At 39.0% G+C, this 24,227-nt stretch overlaps 2 protein-coding genes across 3 annotated transcripts in view; one reads left to right on the top strand and one right to left on the bottom strand.

Annotated features, from left to right (window-relative positions):
• The window catches only part of wasla (WASP like actin nucleation promoting factor a), a 28,042-nt gene extending 19,196 nt beyond the window's left edge, over positions 1-8,846 (bottom strand). For both annotated transcript variants that reach the window (XM_032548403.1, XM_032548410.1), the window contains exons 1-4: positions 8,180-8,846; positions 6,730-6,864; positions 5,094-5,180; positions 4,907-5,003 (exon numbers count right to left, since the gene is read on the bottom strand). In XM_032548403.1, coding sequence (XP_032404294.1) covers positions 4,907-5,003; positions 5,094-5,180; positions 6,730-6,864; positions 8,180-8,284 — 424 coding nt within the window. In that variant the 5' untranslated portion in view covers positions 8,285-8,846. The remainder of the gene's footprint in view (positions 1-4,906; positions 5,004-5,093; positions 5,181-6,729; positions 6,865-8,179) is intronic.
• The window catches only part of hyal6 (hyaluronoglucosaminidase 6), a 27,807-nt gene continuing 12,380 nt past the window's right edge, over positions 8,801-24,227 (top strand). The window contains exon 1 of the mRNA XM_032548420.1: positions 8,801-8,900. The gene's annotated coding sequence lies outside the window, so the exon portion shown is untranslated. The remainder of the gene's footprint in view (positions 8,901-24,227) is intronic.

The following is a 24,227-nucleotide window of genomic DNA, read 5'->3' as shown; positions in this document are numbered from 1 at the left end:
CTCAGGGTGCTGCAGCACTACCCTAGAACACAATAACTACTTCCACAAGGTTTCAGAGCTCAGAGTGACCAGGGTCTCAATCAGTGCATCAGAAGCCTGGCAGGCTGTTTTTAATACACAAGTAACCCTAAACTGCATGCATTTTAGTCTGGTTTTCATTAAACAGGGCGATGCTGAAGGCATGCACCAGTCACATTTTAAACACCTCTCTGCGTTGGTCTTGTAGTAAACTTCCCAATTAAAACTTCAATTTAAATGTAAATTTAACATCTTTTCATTTGTCTCTGCTGAAGCAATTAAATCAAATTTAACATCATCGACATTTTCGATAAGCAAATGTTAAAATTCTAGTATAGATGACGAAAACTGAAATAATTTAAAATAAAAGCTGGAAAATAAATTGTATTGTGATATGCTAATTTCATGGTGTAAATATGTCATCCCGCATGCAGAGATAGTCAAGTTTCTAAAACACAGACTGCTTCTCAAAAAATAACTAAATAACTCAAAGCTTAGCGCAAAGGTTCAGGGCCACCAAGTTTTATGAAACAGGAGAAATATTTCCTGATTGTTTTGTCAAGGATACAAGGCTACTCAGAAACAGAGCACAAACTAGCTGGCTGCAGCTAGTCATGTCTACTAACCTATAAACATTTGAATAAATCAGTGGAAGCAAGAGTTGAATGTGCTTATTTCTCCGTGTCCCGAATCAGAAATTCCTTTAGAAAAAATATGAAACAAACTTCAATTACTGTTGTTAAAGCAATGAAAACAGCGTTGCACGCTGGTTGGTCTTTTTAGCCATGAAAGCTAAAAGTCAAAACACAGATTTTCATTCCAGACATTATTGTAATGGAAATGTCCATGACAGGTGGAAGAAATGAAAATACACAAAGTTCTTATTGTTAGGAAGGGTGCACATGCTTTTATTGTTTGCAGGGTTTTTTATCTGACATATTTTGGTGTTGAGCATTATTATTTCCTTTAAAAAAATAAACAAGATTCTTAGTTTTGCACATGTTTGCATTTTTAAAAGAACGTGAGGGGGAAACAGTTAACATCTTGTAAAACTAATGTTCTGTTGAACCACAACAGTTTGTTTAATTAGTGTATTGAAGTATTTTCGTGGGTGCAGTTGGTAGCACTGTTGCCTTGCAGCAAGAAGGTCCTGGGTCCGATTCCCGGCCCGGGGTCTTTCTGCATGGAGTTTGCATGTTCTCCCTGTGCATAGTGGGTTCTCTCCGGGTACTCCGGCTTCCTCCCACAGTCCCACAGACTGTCAGGTTAATTGGTCTCTCTGAATTCTCCCTAGGTGCAAGTGTGTGTGTGTGTGCGTGTGTGTGTGTGTGTGGGGGTGTATGGTTGTGTGTCCTGTCTGTCTCTGTGTTGCCCTGCAACAGACTGGCGACCTGTCCAGGGTGTTCCCCGCCTCTTGCAAAAATGGATGGAAGTATTTTCATTTGCATTTGGTAAATGAAAATACCAAGTACCAGATTCTATTAATCTACTTTTTATTTTCTTTGACACATTAAACATTGTAATTTCGTAATATATTTATGTACGAATATTTTTCATGCAGTGATAAAAGAAAGAAAAAATCTAGATATATTAACTCCTATGCCCCCCCACAAAAAAAAGAAAAAGCACAAAATGTGATATTGTTATCAAGGTATTTAAAAAAATATTTTGTGATATAATTTTTTGGCAATATTGCCCACCCCTAAGTTGGTCCACGCCGTCTTCATGAAGGATTGATCAGAACTCTGAGATGTTGTTGTAGAACCTTATTTAAACACGACCACCAGGTTCTGCCTGACCTTCTGCTGGGTTCCTTGATCTTCATGGTAAGAGGTTCTCTGAAGAACCTTTTGAATGACAGGCGCATCTGGTTTACATTCAAAGTCTATGTGGTGCAGAGGTCACGCTAGACTTTTTTGTTCTCCGTCATCTTGACCCACAACATTAAAAAAAATCCGTCATGTACTATTTTTATCTGTCAAATTCTAATCATATTAACATAGGCTATTTTTATGCGGTTTAGTTAATATTAGGCCTGTCACGATAGCAAATTTTGCTGAACGATTAATTGTCTCAAAAATTATTGCGATAAACGATAATATTGTTTGAAGACCTTTTTACACTGAAAATGATGTAATAATGCATGTGATTTCTTGCCAAAGATAGATACACTTTATTTTCAAAAGAACACTAAACACTGGAACTGATGAACAAAATAAACAAAACAACCAAAAACAAAAATAAAATGGATTCTCAGTCTCCATTAACAAAAAATGTACTGGAAAAAATACTAAACATAAAGCCAAAGTGTAAATAAATACTGCATTCAACCAAAAGAGTGCAGATTATGAAGTCTGTATACTATGTTGCCCTTCAGTAATAATTAGATTTAAATAGAGAAGATGGGCACATCGACTACCTGATGCAATAGTTCACACTACATGATTTTTTGCTCCTATTTTTCCCCTTACAACAATCTTAGAACGTTGGTCTTTCTAAGATTGTGTGGTGTGTTATGGTAGAGCATCGTTGCCGCTCTGATCTAAATCAGGGGTTTTCCCCTGGTCTCGTTAACGCAACCTGTTGAATGTGACAAGTAGCCAATCAGAAAGCTAGGATTCTCCTCTATGCTTTCTGAGGGGAAATTACGTCGGGGAATCCCAAACAGCTGACATGGCAACCCGAAGTCCAGCAGACATTGGAGATGATATGTGGAAACAACATTAATGTTTATTCAACATGCAAAGAATATAGAAATGACAAGAGGAGGAGTTGGAGCGAAACCGGTAACTTTTCAGCTGTTCTTCGTTAACGTGACGTAAATAGGTTCTAATGATTTTCATTCAGTCAGGACTTTACGCTGACACTAGCCACATGCATTGATTAATACCTGGTTTTAAAATTAGTTCACTGAACTTGTAGCCATTATTTTGTGCCCATTGTTGGACACCACACGGCAGGAACGAACCGATCAAACAGTTATACCTAGGATTTCTGTCGGGTAATGTGTGGTCTGTCAGGTTTTGAAAATGGGCCGACAATCGGCTGACAGTTCTAAGATCCTGTCGTGTGCGCTGGGCACTAAGGAAATGAGGAAGGGAGGGTCAGCGGAGAGCACCGGAGTTGAGCCTTTTTCATTCAGTGTCATTAACAGTAAGAGGAAAAGGCCGGAAGAGACGATAATGCCGATAATTAAAATGACGTCGGTAGTTTTAATTTATCGTATGATTAACTGATTTATCGTTTATCGCGACAGGCCTAGTAATATTCACCTACTTGAACCATGAAACCAGATCCCATCACACATAAAGCAAATGAACACATCTAACTTTTTCTCCGTAGTGACACAAACCACTGACTGTGGCCCCAATAACTTGTAATAAATTAAATTAAATGACTCCACTTTAATTACCAGCACTTTCACTTGCTGGGGTCTGAACGCACAGCCTCACAAATTCCTCCTGGTCGCATCTGTAGAGAAATCTGCTCTGGTTCATCAGTCAGTAGGATCTGTCTGATCCAAACTGATCAATTGAACTCTACGAGTTTTTTTACGCTGTGCGGTCCGGACTTGCGCTTTTACGAGAATTTTTTTTTTGCGTGGTTTTGCTTCTCCGAAACAGACAGATGTTACGTCTGCCGCGGTCCTCCAGAACGCCACTCTTCAGGGTGCGGGAGGGAAACGTCTTCCAGCTCCATTTGTTAAAACCGCAGAGTGAGTTAAGTTTAATTCTTTGCAGCGGTGGAGCCGCGTCCGCATTGGTTGTGCAGCGCACTGCGCATGTTACAGTTTAATTAACTTCTGCACAGTCATTTATTTCCTCAAGGTAAACTGCTGCCTCCTCTGTTTAGACTAGAAATGGATTAACACAACATTGCATTCTCTTAATTTTTTTCTGTTTTGTATGTACTTGAGACTTGAATTAAACGCGTTATTTCAACAAAAGGTTTGAAATGCGCTTCTGAACCAGACACTCCACAGCGTCCGGTCCATAACTCTCCAAAACGCTGTCAGCACCTGATCAGAAAGACACATTTAGTTCAGCGTTCATGAGATGATATTCAGAAAGGATTTTTTTATTGATTGATTTTAGTTGCCTCTGCAATGAAATCTTTGCATAAAGTCTAGAATGTCTGCCCATGTGCACCAGTCAGGGGTGTTAATTATAACCTGTCAAATGACGGATTGGCTTTAAACTTTCCTGTCGTTTAAAAAAATAACCGGTCAAATACGGAAAATATTCTGTTAACACAACCTCTGATGTGGAGGTGTATCAAGGGCCATTGTGGCGCTTTTCAAGCATCTAGTGCGACCAGACTTGAACTGTTTTGAGCGTTTGAAGCATCAAGAGCATCCAAAGGAAAACAATGATTAGAGCTGACGCGTCTGACACGCCCCCACGCCTCCACATAGACTTTGAATGTAAACCAGATGCACAGAACGCTAGTTGTAGGACAAAATGTCAAGCGTCTGCATTCAAAGTGCACATGTGTCGAACTTGAAGCGTCGAACGCGTTGTTGACACGCGTAACGCTTTTGGTGTGAACACACCATTAGAGCAGAACCAGACCAGATGCATTTAGACTGAAGAGATACACTGGATTGTATTCAGAGGTACCAGAGTAAAGGGGATTATTAAATATTAACCATACTTTTCTGATTTTTACTTTAAAAATTTGTGAAAACTATTCTAGTTCATAATCAGACACTGCTTTGTGTGGCTCTGCCCTTTTAGATGGCAGTAACACCCAGTAATGTGACAACATGTGGAAAAGGTCAAAAAATAGAGCTGGCGCTGGAGTGGGGTAGGGGTGGCGCAGATGTTTGAAGTTATAAGCAGACTGGTCATGGCGGCTGAAGAAGACCAACTTAAACGGCGACACTCACCTGACTTCCGCTGCCTCCGGTTGAGCAGGTCGCTGACAGTCACCCTGAAACGCTTGGCTTCTTCTTCACTGGCAAAGTTCAGGCCCACTTGGCAGCTCTAAAGGGAGGGTGGAGAAGGGAAGGGGGCAGAGAAGCAGCACTGAGCTGATGTCGACACAAGTTTGAGGGCCAGCAGTCTGAAACTTACATCTCCTGTGAAAGTGATGAAGTACGGCCGAGGGCAGCTGATTGAGAAGCTGTGGTAGAGTTCCTGCTCAAACATGCTCTTCCCTTCCTGCAAGAACAGGAGAGTACACAGGCATGAAGATAGACGCCTCATGAACCACTCTATTGTCACCGACGTGAAGTTGTTCTGATCTTGGAGCGGTTGCCTGTTCCACTCGGTGTTATATGTTTGGCAGGCGCAATGAAGAATCAGCGCATTTAATTAACCATAACTCGTTAAATACTAAACAGATTTTCATGCTTTTTGCTGGAAACCTTATTCAAACAGCTATCATAGCTACATGTGCAAAGACATTTATTTTTTGTAACCATTTTTGAACTGGATTGATACATGGTTGAGCATATTTAAATATTCTTAGAGCGCATAACATGAGTAGAATATTTTGATTTGATGTATAATGAGCCTTTTACAAAGCACACGGCCACTCATATTTTTTTATATTTAGTAATATACATATTTACGTAACTATACAAACAAAATAATACAAATATATTCTAGAGAAACCAAGAAGATTCATTGATTAATACTGAAGGTAACACTTCATTTGAAGGGGTGTGCATAAGACTGTCATGCATAACATAACACCTGTCATAAGCATGAATAACTCTTCATAAATGTTTACGACTGTTATGAAGTGTCATTCGGCAAATAATTACACTTTTAATGCAAAGTTGACACTTTTAATTTACTTTCAATGCCATTTTTGTGCACCTCATTTCAAGACCTTAACCAAACTGAGACCTAGGTTTTAAGGCGGACCATAGTTTATTTTTTTGGTTCAATTTCACATTCACACCTCCCCAAATGAATTGGAGTTTCTTGGCAGATGGACTGGAGTTAGACTAAAGAGGGCTGGTTTGAATTCACCCTTAAACAGATGCATCATGGTGTCAAGCATTAAAGATCAGGGGCCTCATGTATAAAAGAGTGTGCAGCTTTCACACTAAAAATTGTAAACACAGATTAATACACCTAGACCTACTGTCCAGTAGGTGTCTCTCCCATCCGCTAAATGTTTTTTTTTCTCTTCTTTTCAGAACTGCAATTGGATCCACCAGGCTGATGATAGGTACTGACGTCCAGTCGGTCCCTGGCCTGCTGGGTCGGCCTCCGGGTCAGACTGGATTGGAAGCAGCATTAGTTCACACTCCTCTCAGACTGGCTGTGTAGTTCTCCCAGAGCCATATATTTTTGTATAAATAAATTGTTTGTGTAGATTTGCTCGTCTGTCTCCCATTTTTGTCTGTTTAGTCTAGGGTTAGGGTTAGGGTTAACTATGACCTTTAGCCTTTTGAGTGACATCATTAATGTCAGGTGTGAACATCTGCTGTTCCAATACTGTCTGGCTGGCAAATTATTACAGTAACATGAAAAATGCAAGTTTATAACTTAGAAAATATTAGCAAACCATTATTAATCTCTAAACAGTCCTTTGCGATGTGAATGTTGCACAAACTGATATTGCCAAGACTATATATTTGAGGCTTATTGTGCAGCCCAAGTGGGATTGTACGTCACATCTGCCTCTTCTGTGTTGTTCACCATCAGTGAGTGTACAGTAAGCAGCTGGAGGTGTTGGACATGAAGCTAGTCTTACCTTGATGTCAAACACTCTGATGAAGTATGACCTCTGTGGATTGTCTTTGACCAAACATGCCACTCCACAGCACCTCTTCACCCAGCTGCAGCTCCGCTCGGCTCGGTACACCTGCACCACAGCCGAACACAAGGTCTGCACACACAGGTAGACAGGATATTGATCAGATGCTGGTGTTTGGTTTCTTGAAGCAACTAGAAGTGACTAGCAGCAAAGCAGCCTCATGAAGCCAGAAGTTGCCGACAATAAACTCAAGCAAAGGTCAGGAAAAGGAGACCACAGCAAGTCCAGGAGGCAGTGACATGACCTGGGAAAGTCAAATCAGGAGGAAAATTAAAATAACCTTTTATTTAATATTTCAAATATTTTATCGGAACCAGTAGGTTTTTTTCTCCAGCTACATCAGCAAAAGCTACTGCAACACCTACAGCTACAGTTACAGCAACAGCTGAACTGGTTCTGGTCAGACATCTACAATAGAGTCAGAGCCAGATATTACTCCCTTTAAACATTTCCATATTTTGTCTCATGACAACAATATATCTCAGTATCTTTTATTGGCTTCTATAGCAGAGAAGCAACATTAGTGCAGTAAAGAGGTGAAAGAAATAGACGACTGGCAGGCATTCAGACTTCTGATGCATCTTAAATATTGAAGCCCAACAACTACTGCATCTAATCTGTCCTTTGAGATTATGATATTGTAGGGATGAATGCAATTTGCTAAATCATGCAGATCTAACTGGGTCGAAATGGAAATCTCTTGTTGAAAATTCTTGATGTTTTGCCAGCCTAAATATAAAAAAGTATACAATATGAGAACTACCAAACCCAGAAAATAACTAAGTCCAAATATTTGCTTAGGGTATAACTTGTTTTCAGTGATGACTGCCTTCCAAACTGCTGTGTGTTTAAGAAATGGTCTAGTGGTCTAGTTAAAGTCACGGAGGACCATATTAGCAAAAGATGAGGTACGTGTACAGTTGGCAAAAGCTACAATAACTATAGATAAGTTAATGTTTATGGGTTCATGAGAGAATATTAATAATCGGTCCGACCAGTGGGGATAAGTATTTTTTCCCATCGGACAAACAAGAGAAGTTCCGTGGACTTCTTAACCCTCCCATGGCTCGCTGCCAGGCCTGCAGAGCTGAAGGAGCAGGGATGCTCCTAAAAGTTGCAGCTGCCTACACTGAGCCCACCGCTGCAGTAAACAACATGCGGCGCCACATTAGTTTCAGGTGTAAACAGCCTGAAAGACCGACGCTTAATCAGTAGCTAACATTTACTGTGCTCCAGCTCTTCTTTCCTACAAAGACATTGCAAATGAGGATAAAGTGGTCATGTATCGGCGCTGTGTGTAAACAGTATCATTACTGGGCTGAGGACCAGCGGGGCTCTGGTGCACCTGCTCCAGCCTGCAGGACGGTAAACAAACAGCGGAACTTACAGCGCATTTCCTGCCCAGGTAGCCGAACAGACAGTCGTTCTCCTGCGGGGTGAGAAGCAGCGAGCCGACATTTACAGCCCTACGGGGCGGATGGTGGCTGTTCATGACTCCAAATTCGCTTAGATTCCCCGGCGGTGGGGCTCCTGTGCGAGAACCGGCCTCAACTGTCTCTCCTCAGGAATGATATTCCATGCGGGCTCCGGCCGCTATGGCCTGCAACCATCTCCGCTCAGGACAACCGAGCAGGAAGGCGCGGCCACCACTCCAGGATGCTTTCTGCTTGGGAAAAGTCCTTCTATTCTTCGTCTGGTGAAAACCTAAAGCAGCGTACTGTAGAAATGTCTGGAGTAGCTTAACACGCAACTTTCATTTGGGAAGTCCAGCAGCCTGGGGAGCAGAGGAAGGATCCAACATGGCAGAAGGAGGGTGAGGACCACTTAAAGCTGGAGCCGGGGGGAGATGGCTGCCGTTAACTAGCTCCCAAAGCCTCGGTCCTCACTCGCTAGCTGAACCAGTAACCAGAATAACACAGAGACTGGGCTTGTGAACTGCCAGCGCGGGAATGTTGCTTCTAGCCGAAACGAAGAGTGGCCGTGTTTCCTCCCAGAGAATGGTTCGGCCCGCTGTACCCACAAACATGTCTATGGCTGTAGCAGGAGGAATGCGGCTCTGCGGAGGAAAGAGGAGGGGAGCCTGGATGGACCGGCAGTGACGTTGTTTGGTGAGGATCGCTTGGCGCACATGACGTGTTTCACGTTTTGTACATAATGCAGGCTCAAAAAGTTTAATGCTAGTCACAATCACACAATTATATAAGATAAACCTTTACAATTTTATTACATAAATATGTCATAAACAAAATTCAATACTTTTTATAAAATAAGTAAATTTCACTTCGTTCCACTTGGTTCACTAATGTAAACATATATTTGCGAATTTGGGGGAAATAAAATGTTGAATTTTTATGTTATGTGTATATAGTGTTTTAGCAAAGATGAATTAATGGAACATGTGTGGTATCAGTCTGGGCACTTTGTTGAGTGTCCATCAGCAGAAACTGAACACCTGTCCCAATGCACCCTTGTTCCGCGTTCACGTTGAAGGGTTTGAGTGCATAATATCATAGTATGAGCTGAATGAAGCTGACACCCCACTGACGTCAAAAAAATCCAGCAAATAGTGTGAGTGGTTAGTGCTCCGTTTGTGCTGTTAAAATTTTGTGCAGCTTTGGTTTCTGAGATAATTATTTTTAGGTCATCCAGAGCCCCACCCCCTCAAGTTGGATATTGGATATTCCAACATCCGCGGAGTAAGCGACGCTGAGCTCAAGGTTGATCCGATTTATGAATGCTAATTTCGGCCAGCCGTTCTCTACCGCTCCCCCCTGAAGCGCTCGGAGGTTCACTTAGGGATTGTCAACAAATTTCCGAACCAAACACTCCTAAGAAACAAATGTAAATAGATATCTTGTCTTGTGTCCAGAATGCTGCTGCTGGCGTCCTCACTAAAACCAGGAAGATAGAGCACATAACACCAGTTTTAAAGTCCCTCCACTGGCTCCCTGTAGCTCAAAGAATAGACTTTAAAATACTGTTGTTAGTTTACAAATCACTGAACGGCTTAGCACCACAATACATTAAAGATCTGCTGTTGTTGTATCAACCTTCCAGACCTCTCATGTCTTCCAGTTCTGGTCTGCTCTGCATCCCCAGAACCAGAACCAAACGAGGAGAAGCAGCTTTCAGCATCTATGCACCACAAATTTGGAACAAACTTCCAGAAAACTGTAAAACAGCTGAAACACTGACTTCTTTTAAATCTCAACTAAAAACCCACCTGTTTAGAATTGTATTTGAAATGTAATCAATTACAAATTTATTGATGGAACTTGACTTAATGCTGTGTTTTGATTGTTGATTCTATGTTGCATTGTGTTTCTGTGTAATGATGTAAAGCACTTTGAAATGCCTTGCTGCTGAAATGTGCTATACAAATAAAAATTGATTGATTGATTGTGACCAACTGACACAAAATTCATTCTGTTACACGAGACGCACTGTTCTCTAGTGAATTTTTGGTCATTTGCAATATTTTTAATAATTGTAATATTAAAAAGTATATATATATTTTTTCTTCAATAGCTTCCAAGTCATGTGCCCTATTGACTCAAAATCAGTGTGAAACTGTTCTAGACTAGGAGTGGAATAGAAAGCCATATGATTCTTATTTTCTTTACAGACATCATGATTTTTAAACAAACGTTTTCTTCTCACACTAGAGGGGAAGATTATTAGTACATTTTAACATGTATTTTTTATTATCTTGGAAATATGACAAAGTTCACAGAAAAAACTGTCTGTCACAAAAAATAGAATAAAATCCGTTTTTAAAAGTAAAGTATTGAAATAATTTTGTTTCACTCTACTGAACATGTGTGATTACATTGAATTTACTGTATTCAACAAGTCATAAAACACATTTTAACAGGCACATATCTCCAGCAATGACCTAGGAAAGCAAAAATACATTTACTGTACATTTAAAATCATTTTCTTTTGCTGAAGTTGTATTTTTTAGCAGCACAATGGCCTAAACTGTGACCGGCCCCACCATTTTGGATGTCAAAGTTATGACACGGGCGTACTGTCCCAATTCTTACATTTTTTTCCCGCTTGTAACATGTGCACTCAAACCCTTATGTGCACTTTGACTGAATCCACACTTCGTAGAGGGCATAAGGTGTGCACTGAGCATTGGGACTGGTGTTCTGACTATCAGTGCTACCTTGTCAGATTTTCCTACCATAGCATGGATAGATAGCCAAGTCTGTCCAAAACTGCTACCGTTATGTTTACAAACAGAAAGCTATAGCAAGTTGTGTTAATGTTAAATATATTGGATAACATTATTTGAGTGATGGGACTGAAGTGGAAGCTTAGGAGTTATGTTTAGCTTAGCATTGGAACAATTTATATACATGACAAAACCACAAGAAGATCACTTCCTTCATCTGAATATCCTCCCCATTTAAAATGAAAAGCTATCGATGTATGCACTACTCCTTTTACTAGAATATCCTACCTGTTAAAAATATTTTAAATACAGAGGTGTAAGAATAAAACAGTGACAGGGTGAAACAGGTTTTTATTGGAATTAAATTAAACGCAGACAAATACAGATCACTGCAACTCTTTTTTTCACATTAATACGTTGTATGTCTGTTATCAAATGCAGCGCAGACACAATGTGTCACCGAACTGCACAGGTCACTGTGCTCCTGAAATGATAGGATATGCTTAATATACACTAATATTACACCGCTATTACACAGCTTCAATGTCACATAATATCTCTACCAACATCTACTAAACCTTTATTTATCAAGGTTTAGTAAAAAAAAAAAAAGTGTAATTAAACTAAAATATTTTAAAGTATAGGGGCAAAATAGCTCACAAAACAACTTATTTTGTCCTGATGAACTGCCAAACAATGACTTGTTTACAGCAGTAACGACATTGCAGACAGCAAACTAAAGCCATTTATAAATATATTTACAAGCTGCTGTCATGGAAACTAAAAACATGAAATAATACAGCAGCTTCATGAAAGCCAAGTATAAAATAAATTAAATAAAACTTACCGTAATCTATGATGAAATAAAACACGTGAAACGAAACTTCCACAGGTAGGACGTATTTCTAAGAAATGTGCTGACTAAGCAGTATGTGACGTAGCATCGTGTTATGACTCCGTCAAGCTGAAGAGTAATAAACAACAACCAGAATAAAGTTAATATTTATTGTTGCACAAATAAGAGGGTTTCCCGTTAACTTCATCCATTCGTTCTCAATCTGATAATGTTTAACCCGAATTCAAAACACCACTTTAGGCGGACAAACCCACACAAAGTTCACTGCAAACATAAGATGCACTCGATTCACTGCAAAATCATCACATGCAATCCAAACTCAAGATCACACACCAAACAGGATGGGGTCTCAGATATTTAACATTAACAGCGACATGGAATGTAGGAAGTGACCCAAGGACAAGACGCAGGTAACACAGTAGAGAAGAGTATTATATATTTTAGATCAATGGGCCAAGAGGTTCGCTATCGGAGCACTTTAAGAGCAATTTAAACTTAAACTATTAAACACATAAAAGTTTAAAGACTTTTGTGTGTTTAAAAGCTTTAAACACATAAAGCCTTTATTTATTTAAATGACACATAAAGGCAGTTGGATGAATTTAAAGAACTGGCTTCAGTTACAAACCATAAAATTGACAAACAGTTGTACAAGACAAACAATTATGAAAATAAAATTACACACAATAAAATATAAGAAAATAATAATACTTGGCCAAGTGCTAATTCTCAGTTTAAAATCTTTTGGGTGCACCCTGGTAATCTGAATTCTAAGCCGTGATCAACAGATTAATCAATTTCAGTTCCAATTCAGGTTTGACTCAACACCATTCACATGAGGAGAATTTCCTACACAGCAGTTTGTTATAATGTCCCAAATAAAATCTTGTCCAAAAGGTAATGTCCAAAATGCCGGGATGAAACAATAAGAATGAAATGTCAGTCAGTGGCCTCACGCTGTCATGAAGCGGTGTGGTGTTGGTGGTGAGGCAGACGCAGCGGACCCAGGTCAGATGAAAATGATGATTTTTAATTATAAATAAACCCAGCAACAGGTAGTACACACACTGACAACGGATAGACTAGACATTGACGAAAAATTGACGAGGACCCGACGAGGAACAAGGAACACAGGTGGAGTTAAATACACGGGAGGGTAATCACAGAAACGAGACACACCTGGGAACAATCAAGGGGAGGACAGGACAACGAAGAGACTAAGGACACAGAAAACTCTAAATAAACACAGAAAAACACAGATCCTGACACACGCATAACCAATGAAGATGTGAGTGATACAGGCCTACCACACCAGGACACAGCAGGACTCCAAATGGAAAAGAAGGAATCCAATTCTTTCTCCAAGTCCAGGTGGGAAGGTTCGCCATCAAAGTCACAGGAGGAATCCACCTCAGGAGTAATCCAGTATTCAAAAAAAACCCTGACCCGTCAACAGACAGGACCAGCAGAATGATAGAATTTTTATTAAGCTATTCTAGATTTAATCCTTAAATCATGTTTCTATAGACATCATATTTTGACATAAATTTGTCATTAAATTGCTCAAATTTACAGTAATTCTTTTACCTCAATGCAGTATTTCACAGTATTATCAATTCACTTTTTTGTAAATTGCAAAAGCATTTTCCAAACACAATATTAAACATTACATTTTACCCAAAATCAGTAAAAGTTTACATTTGAATAATTACATAGTTCAAATAAAGGCTATTATTCAACAACAATATGAAAAACAGAACAAAAACCCAAATGAAAGGAACAGAATATGCTCACTGATCTCAATGGGACACGTTTGGGACAACGACATGGTGGCTCTCAGTAGGGACACATGGGGCACTAGCTAATGTAACAAGGCATATTTTTCATGCTTTAACTTCAATAATATGCACTCTCGTCATGGGAGTGCATATTACTAAGCATATACTGTATTTTAGTCTTTACCTTCAGCTGAACGGAGAACGAGATGAACTTCCAGGAAACCAGTAGCCAATAAGACGTCACTAAATGAGAATACTACAACATCTTTATTTACTATTAATTTCGCCATTACTGGCAACGTAAAAGATAAATTATCTTCTAACACACCATATTTTTCCATTTTCTTCAGGATGTAGAGCTAATTAGGTGACATAAACAATACCTTTATACATTATAAACAATATCTATATATCGCCATCAATTATAGGAGGAACAAAAGAAATAAGACATGAAAAACAACATGATCAACTATAATAAAAGTACCATTTACAATGTATACATAAGAAATTTAACTGAGCAAAAGTCAATAAACAAATTAATTAGGTTCACGGACGAATAACCCGGGTTGTTAAACAGATATAATCAATAATTCACATTTTTATTTTTACTGTGCCATGTATATTATTCTGAGACTTTTTGTTGGTTGAGTCTTATATATAGGAAAAATATGGCTAAACAATTTAGTCTTCCAAGGTGGAAATGTTTCTTCGACTCTAAAACGATAAAATAAAACTCTTTCATAAAATCACGATATCAATAGTTTGTGCATCGAGTAAAACACTTAGCATGCTATAGGTAAATGCTATAATTTAGTTTGGCTAAGAATAATTATTACACTGTCAATAAATCACTTCTAATAAATGTTCTATAGTTACCAGATGAACACAATAAGGCCTTCATGAGCTCAAACTTTTACCTACTGTTTTACCTGCCACTGAAAGTTTTCTTTAAAAATTGTCTGGTAGTCTGCAGCTCATGTGACCAAACCAGCTGAAAAGATGAAAAGTTAAAACACTCAACAGTTAAAACTTGAGATGAGTTAAAAGTCAAGTTAAAATGTTAAGTTTTAACATTTTAACTCAACAACCTCTACCTAACTAGAGGTTGTACACAAACTCTAGTTAGGTAACCCCAAGATCACTGGGTCTTCTAAAAAGATAGTCTGTGAAAATATTCCTTAAAAATATAGCCAGTGTTTTCTGCAAAAATGAGCTGACTGTCCAGGAATAACCCGGGGTATTTAAAATTAGCCACAGTTTCAAAAGCTGTAGTATGTAACTGTTATAAAAAATTTTTTTTAAAGACCATACATGAAGTGTAAGAAGGTCTCAAAAGTCAAAAGCACAGACAAGCTGATCTGTGTGCTCATGTTGACCAATTCGTCTGTAGCTGGAAATGTGTGCACCTGTATTGTCAGATTTGTCTGTGTAGTTATTACTACTTGAGCAAAATGAAATGTAAATTTGACAAACCGTTTACACATATATGAATGTTGAGGTACACATTTATGCATTGTGTTATACACATTTGTGAATTATGTGATGCACTTACAAATTGTGTTGTACGCTTGTGGCTGTTATTGTGTGCATGCAAATCTCATTGTACACTGTGTGAATCTTTCTGAGACTAATTTAGCTCCATAATTGGACAGTACTTTAAATGATTTTAAGATAACTAACTTTGCTATTGGACATACTTGTTCAGTGACCCTTGAGTCTAAGTCTTTCCAGATACTTTGCTACTATTTCAGGAGACATTTTTCTCAGCTGTGCTACTACATCAATACTTTTCACTTTTTCTCCTATTTGGACATGTCAGCATCACTGTCTTTCTTCAGTGTTGGGTTTCTGAATGGGAGAGTCAGTTACTGGAGCAGATTTTATTTGCATTAACGTGAAGAATCACGTTCTTCACATTTGAAGAACGTAATTTCTTCAAATATTTGTCAAAAGTGCTTCACCAACTTCAACAGTTGACTTGCAACATTACTTTGGTACCACAAGATGGCAGTAAAACTTTGCTGCAATTTGCATCAATGCTTCCTATCTCATGCTAGGACTATATTTTTGGTTCATCTACATCAGGGGTGTCAAACTCCAGTCCTGCAGGGCCACTGCCCTGCAACTTTTAGATGTGTCTCTGCTGCACCACCTGAACAGAATAATTAGGTCATTAAGGCTCTGGAGAACTGATCTACACAAGAAAGGGGTAATTAAGCCATTTCATTCCAGTGTTTTGGACCTGTGGCACATCTAAAAACTGCAGGACAGCAGCTCTTGAGGACTGGAGTTTGACACCTGTGATCTACAGCATTGGTCCCCAATACTCCATAATACATTGAAACCAAAGAACAAAACCTTTTTACAGGCCCAAACATTTGTTTAACAAATAAAAAGTACTGTATAAACATTTTTTTTTTTAAAAATAACTACTGTACTGTAAAATAATAATTTTAATATGAACTGAAGGCGGATTCCTGTGCCCGAATTGCGGAGATCAGCGCCGCCCCACCGCGACCTGAGTCATTGGATTAGAAAGGGAGAAAATAAAAAATGATTATGAAAAAAAACAAAACAAAGTACAGTAGGATAAATAGTGACTCACGTGTATTTCACTGCTCTTCTGACTGAGCCGCTGCATCCTGACTCCGCTCTGTAGGGGGTTCTTTTTTTTTCTTCTAAAGCCCGCGGTGCAGGTGTGTTTTTTCGAGAGAACATGGTTATCTGTAGTTGTTGTCGCTCTTTTTTCTTCTGGGCAAAAAGATTCTTATAAACCGACATGCCACCATCGATTATGTTAAATGTGGCAAGCTGTTTTACGTACGTGTACATATTACCCGCAAAGTTATTGACACACAGGTAGAGAAGAAGCGGAGAGACTGTTTAGCCAATCAGAATGCAGAACACAATGCACGATGCAAATCCGCGAAGCAGCGAGAATGTGAAAGGTGAACCGAGAAATAGCGAGGGTTCACTGTACTCCGATGTTGTTTTGTTACTCATTCTGCTGCAAGTTGGCTCAATTTTGACACGCAAGACGTAACCGGTAAAATCCGGTTAAGGATTTTTAAAATAAAAGATTCGGAAGTAGTTCATTATTTCTTGCACGGACTGGTACCAATTGGTCTGCGGACCGGTGGTTGGGGACCACTGATCTACAGTATATGATTATCAAATAATAATCATTCAACAAAAAAAAATAAAAATAAACAATTCCGGGTCACTTGCTCCTAGCCACAAACAATAATGCTTAACTTCTAAGTTTTAGGGGTTATTTGTACATAGTCATATGCCTTTGTAAAAGCATTTCTCATACACTTTGAAGTTCTTCAATGTAAAGTAAAAATGATACATAGATTTTAAACTGTTGTACACAAAAGACTCAGAAACTGTGGGATGTTTTTGTCTCCCACTCAATTAATACTTGGCCTGTCACATGACTGTGCTTTGATTTAAACCAGTGATTGTCCCATGTATTACCTCCTGGGATTCATGGTAGTTGACAATGAAGATGTAATGTGCTTTGAAGAGTTCATCAAAAGCTGCCATGGATATTGGAGGAAGGGCTGTTCTGGTTCCACACCAGCCTTCCTTACTGGTATGCAAGGAAGGCTTACTTCCACCTTCCATGATGGAAATGGGCACAGACCCACCTACTGACGCAGACAACACGTACCACAGGTAGAGTAAGGATCTAAATACCTGGAGGACTATGAATGTGGAGTGTAGAGCAGTGAGTTAACCATTGACTACTGTTAACCTACAGAGCTACAGTTGGGCTGTCACAGACCTAGAAAGAGGCTAAGGCATCGCCAAAGTCTGATAAGTGGAAAAAGGCAATGAAAGATGAAATGATTTCATTTACAGAGAATAACACCTTCTCACTTGTACTATTATCAGAGGGTAGACAGACAGTGGGGGGAAGGTGGGTATGATACATATAAAGCTAGGTATGTAGCAAAGGGATGCAGCCAGGTAGAAGGACTTGACTATTCAGAGACGGTCTCTGCAACTGCAAACTTAACGTCACTACATGCGTTGATGCAACTCACTGCACAGCATGACCGTACAATAAACCAGATGGAAGTTAAAACCGCATATTTACATGCATCCATTGACCATGAGATATACATGGATCAACCCAAAGGCTTCCAGGTTAAACCAAAGAATGGTGTGCAACTTATGTGTAAGTTGAACAAATCTATCTATGGGCTCAAACAATCTGGGAGGAACTGGAATATGATGCTCCATGAGTTCCTGATAAGGAATGAGTTTGTACAGAGTCAGGTTGATCATTGTATCTACACAAATCTTTCTGACAAAGGAAAGGTGATTTTGTTCGTGTGGGTTGATGATATAGTTGTGGCTGCAAGCAATGAAACTTGTCTAAAAGAGGTCAAAGAAAAACTAAAAAGTAAGTTTAAAATGAAAGATCTCATCTCATACATTTTATTGGGCTCGATTTCACACAAACAAAAGGTTCTATCAAAATGAACCAGTCCAAATATGTTGAGAAGATACTGGAAAGGTTTGAGTGTAAACCCAGAGCCACTCCTAGTGAAATCAAATGTGATCTGGTTCCAGAAGGAAAACAAACTGATCAAAGAAAATACAGAGAAATGCTGGGCAGCCTCATCTACATCATGACCTGTACTAGGCCTGATATAAGCTGGATTGTGAGCAGACTGTCACAACATACAGTACAGACCAAAAGTTTGGACACACTTTCTTATTGAATTCAATGAGAAAGTGTGTCCAAACTTTTGGTCTGTACTGTATGTCTGATCCCAGACAGGAAAATCTGACGGCTTTAAAGCATGTGTATAAATACTTACAAGTGACTAAAAACTATGAGTTGTGTTATAACCAGTGTGACACTAAACTAGAGCTGATAGGGTACTCTGACGCCGACTGGGCCAACGATGTTCTTGACAGGAAAAGCGCTACATGGTATTGTTTTAGCTTAAGTCAAAGTGAGGCTGTAGTTTCATGGAAAACAAAGAAACAGCAAACAGTTTCATTGTCAACATGTGAGACTGAGTATGTAGCATTAGCGGCTACCATCCAAGAAGAGCTCTATCTATCCCAACTACTGCAGAATATGGACCACAGTTTTGAGCAAACAGTAAAGGTGTTTGAAGATAACCAAGAGACAATACGCCTTGCAAAGAACCCTGTGAATCGCTAGAGGAGCAAGCATGTGGAGATTAAATACCACTTCATAAGGTCCAATGTTTTACAGGGTAAAATTGTTTTGGTTTATTGTCCGACAGAAAACATGGTCGCAGATGTGTTTACAAAATCGGCCACAAGAGCCAAGATTGAAAAATGTTGTTCTTATATGTTTGGAAAATAGTGTTATGGCTAGAATGTGTGGCACCATGATGTTGAGGATGTTGAGTACGACGCTTGTCATTATTGTATTTTGGTTGGCACTACTTTGTGAAGCGGAAGGTTACGCGCTTATAAAAACAATAAAGGCTGAACCTCCTTGTTCTCTGTGTGTTTGACCAGAGCAGGGCAGTGTGGCTACCAGTTCAACTAAGAATGATGTCTCCTGTTTCCTATGTACCTAATAAGTAAGTTAATACTTCTGCAAAGATGTATTCACAAGCTACAGATGATGACAAGGAGTCATCATCTGTAGCTTGGAAATAGCTTTTTATTTCCTGTGGAAATAAAAAGAGATCCACTGCAGAAGAACCAACAAACTCAGGTAGTCATATGGCCATCAGATTTTTCTAACAGTTTTAATGTTCAGTAAACAAATCAACACCTTATTCTACACCTGTTTGGCTAGCTTTAACAACTAACAAAAAATAGGCAGTTGTTTAAGTGAACTAATATATTAATAGAAACTCTTGGGCAAAAGGAATTTTAATGCATCAATTATAATATGAAAAAAAAACATTCTATCCTTATCATGGGACTTACGTTACCTCACTATGTAAGCTCCAGGAAGGACTCCATGATATTGCTGTCCACGCTCTTCAGTCAAACGCGTCAAATCACAAATACCTTAGAATTGTGGGAGCAATTCTGTCGGAGTTGCTTAAATTTAAATTTTGGAATAACACCAACACTTTTGGAAAACTAACACTCATTGAATTAGACTAAACAATTATGGAATTACCCTATATTTAACATACAACAACAACAACTCTGGAAATCTAACCCTTCTGAATTTGCTGTGAAACCTGGTTAATCACTCATTTATTTAAATCAGGTATGCAGGGCTGAGCATAGACCTTCGGAGGGTCAGGGGCTCAAAGTTAAAAAGGAGCACATTGAACAAGATCTTAAAACACTGTACAACAACATAGCAACAACCCATATTGATCAAGAATCTAATATTTAATCATTAACATCATGATGGGGGCATCTGAGAGATGCTAACATTGCTCAGATGTTAGTATCTGAGAGATCTAGAATTGTAAGAGAAATATATAAAGGCAAAGCAAATTTAGTCTATGTTTTCCCCAAAAGGTGTAATGTTACTGTTTCTGCTGCTGACAGTCCTGGAGGTCTGAGTAGATCTGAGACTGTAGTTGTTAAACAGACCAGAGGAGAGAAGTTTGCTGGTTGTGAAGTATGTTATGAAATAAGCAAATTTGCTGCTATTTAACTAAATAAGCCCTACTACTTCTGTTTAACCTCTGTACAGACTGCTTTAAAGATCAAAAAAGCTCAGAGGGGTTAACACTACATATTTTTTCTATGTTAGTACCTCTGAGATCTAGAATTGCAAGACTGAGATATCAAGGCAAATAGAACTCAGTAGCTGCTGGTAGGGGCCCTTCAAACATTCAGGGGCCCCTAGAAATGGTTTAATTGTAACACAAACCATAAATGTAAACCTGTAGCATTCATTCATTGAGAGTGACAATGTTATTACATTTTATTTAATGCATTCAGCAGAGAAAAAAAATGTATTGTACATTTAAGATTTAATATATAAGGAAGTTTACTTTGTAAAAGTTTAAAGAATCATCTGGATATTTTTGATTGTTGTGTTACCATGGCTACAATATGGTGTAATCTTTGTGTAAGAGCTGAGTTTGTTTACATATACATTACAGCAAATAACAACCAATAATCAGTGATTGATTTTAAACTCAGTCAAATAATGGGCTCCCTGTCATGGATTTCACTAAATCTGTATTTAAACACTGTTAGTGATGCTGAGGTTCTTAGTAGAAGAGGTTCAGGGAGTCTAAATCATGATTCTGTCTAAAGCACCATATTACCTTGGGCCAGCCCTGCATGAACAGCAAGCCGCTGCTCTGCTCTGCCCATCTCTCTGCTGGAATCTACCTGGAATCCCCCAATAGCCCCTATGCCAGTCCGTCCTGCTTTTGGGACATCTTGATTTATGTAATCGTGGCATGTTTGTTTGTTCCTGTGGTCTAAATGGTAAAGTATTTTCACTGATGTTTATGTGATGTTTTGTGAACTCCAAATGCTATGAGCTGAATCTTTCTTTAGCTTTAGCAGTTAAGGTTCTGCAGTAACTTCTATTCCAAATGTCAGGGAGAGTATTGAGTAGCTCCATGATATGGTTTATCCTCTGGTCCAATTTCCAGGTGTGTGGAGATGCCATATTCATATGCTCAGATAAATATGCACAAGTATAAGAAACATGGGAATGTCCAACCATCATAACCCTCAAGAAGGAGACAGGTTCTGTGTCCTAGAGAAGAACAGGTTGTGGTCCAAAATGTACAAATTGACTGCAGAACAAAAGCCAAAGATCTTGTGAAGATGCTGCTGAAGGTGAGTTGACATCCACAGTGAACATGAATTGAAAGGCCACTCAGAGATGAGGAAGTCTTTATGCCAAAAATAAAAGCAAAACCTTGAAAGCTTGGGTGAAGTGACATGGCCTATGTTCTGATGAAACCAAATGGTAGTGTTGTGGGGGTGTTTTGCTACAGGAGTGACTTGTGTACTTCATTACGTAAATACCAACACAAGTTGTAATACTAAAGAAACATCTCAGATATTAAAGCTTGGACACAGGTTTTCCAAATGGACAGTCATCCAAATTAGCTTACCACCAAATTAATCACAAAGTTGCTTATAGTAAAGTTAATGGTCTTAATGACAACCACAGAGCTCTGATCTCTGTCCTGTGAAAACTTTGTGGTCAGTGTTGAAAAGGCACCCAGTTCCACCAGTTCTGTCAGGAGAACTCCAAACTCCTCATGTTTCTGCTGTGCGAAACATGAGGAAACCTAAAACATGGAGGAAACGAATGGAAACTTTAAAGGGGCAGTATTATGTTTTCCAGCCATTGTGCCATTTTATAGCACAATTAAGTAACTATGTTAACTTCAGTTATTAAAAGAATGCTGTATGCCAAATATGACTTAAAAGAAACTTTACTGAGGAAGTCATCACAATAAAGCTTCTCCATGATGCCATTAACAACCATTCTTAGTTCATATGATGAGCTTATTAGATGAGCTTCATCAGGTGTTTGCTGAAAGCTGCTGCCACTAGTCTAGAGGAGCTGAGCAGGGAAGTTGCAGAGGAGAGGTGCTCTGTGACACAGAAGCAGTCTCCATCCTATTTTCATAAAGCCAATTTACACAAAGAGGAGTTTTGTGGAAATTGGTGGTACTTTGTGGGAGAAAGAGGTTAGGCAAATTGTTGTCATGGGAGATTCAAGGATTCCTCATGTTTTAGAGGAATCTTTAAGATAGGTTTTTTATGAGGGAGTAACATAACATGATATAAATCTAAAAAAAATTATATTATGTAATACCTCCATTTAACTAGTTTTTAGATCAACTTCTCATGAACTTGATCCAAAAAAGCAACCCAGGATTTCCGTTTGTTTCACCTCAGTTCTTCAAAACACCGTCTCACCCTAACTGGTTAAAGTCTAGTTTGGTTCTACCCCAATTTGGATATCTCCATGACGATCTGTTTCTCACTATTGTGTTCATGAAAATAGGCAAGAACATGAGAACTTGAGTGAGCAGGAGATCGTCGATTCCCCGATGATGTTAACAGCAACACTCAGCAGTGGAGAACCGTGAGGTTGAGGTTAGACTCAAATAAATGCAGATATTTTATTGTGTCTTAGAGAAATTCATTGCTGGCCCAAGCAATTATCTGATCAGCTGTTCAGTTTGCTCTATGTGAAAACCATCAATATTGTGGGATTTTATTTGAATATTTTTTAAACATGTGGAATCCAGTGCGGTGACTGACATGTTATTTGAAGTTTGCAAGGTTTGGCCTTTGCTCATACAGTGATGTAATTCAGTGGGCCAATCAACAAATGCAGTCTGCTGTCAATCGAATGGCTAGGTACATGTCAAGGTGCAGCTTGCTCTACCCCTGAAGTGAATACGTAAATAGATCCATTAGCAGATCCCTCATGGATCTGCTAATGGATCTATTTGTGTTCAGGATCCATGGAGAAGGGATCCTCCTCCAGTGTTCAGTAAGAGAAATTGTGCCTATTTAAAACTTTTGAAAAAAATTCCCATAAAAAGCCACTCTCAGTGATAATTAATCACTTGTGCTGCTGTATTCATATCAACCTGACTACAATGCACTTGCTTAACTTCATAACGGAGAACCTTTATTCACAGATGTAGGTAGATCCATCTGAATGTCTTCAAGTGTGGAGAGGTTTCCTGTTTGAGTGAGCAATACTGACTTCAAATGTTGTGCCAGAAGGTTATCAGACTGCAGATTAGTGGTTCAAGGTGGACATTCTCTTCCCTTTCACGTTTAAATCTCAATGTCTACTAGATTTATCCTAGACTTCTATGGACTACATGTATATGTTTAGATTAATTTCCATGTAAGAAATTCTCACTGGAATGATGTAGCTAACACTGAAAATACTTTCTCATTTTCTGTTCCTGTTTAATATAACAAATGAGGACTGTAATGAGGAGGGGCCAGTGCAACAATAGCAGGGCATGTGTGCCCTGAAAACACACAAAGGTTCAGAGGAGCAGGGGACACTGGCTGAAATGCGCTTTAGCTGCTCATCAATGAACATTTTGCAGCCTTATAACACCAGAACAATGATGCTAACTCATTAAAGGGCAGAGAAACAATCCTCAACACAGCCAGAAGAGGGGGACAGGTATGTCATCTTTAAAATAGAAGATAAAAAGCTATTATTTGCTACAAGATAATAAAACAAATTGCTACTGATATCTATAAGTGTTTTGCGCCTAAGATATGTCTTTAGAACTTTTAAAGTGGTAGTATAATGTAAAATCAACTTTTTCGAGCTTTACATCATGTTATAATGTTATTCTGTCATCAACCTGAAGTGTGACTCTTCATGCATGCTTTAGGAATTCTTGACTCTCCCAAGGCAACCATCTGGGTTTATGAAACACTTGGGGAACAGTTTCCAAACTGAGCTTCCATATTACAAAGCACCTCCCCTACTCAACTCCTTCAAACTAATAGCAGCAGCAATCAGCAAACTCCTGTTTTGCTAATCGAACCTTGGGATGTCCCAAGGTTCAACCCTGAAGTTGCAGCCTACAGTGGGTTTAGCCCTGCAGTGAAGCTAGTTGTTAGATGGATATTTTACAGATATGCGTTCTGGGATTCAGCTGAGACAGTGATGGCTTTCCATGCT

Source organism: Xiphophorus hellerii, chromosome 2 (genome assembly GCF_003331165.1).
Source record: "Xiphophorus hellerii strain 12219 chromosome 2, Xiphophorus_hellerii-4.1, whole genome shotgun sequence".
Classification (NCBI taxonomy): Eukaryota; Metazoa; Chordata; class Actinopteri; order Cyprinodontiformes; family Poeciliidae; genus Xiphophorus; species Xiphophorus hellerii.
The sequence above is the reverse complement of the archived record's forward strand: the minus strand, read 5'-3'. Positions and strand labels throughout refer to the sequence as shown.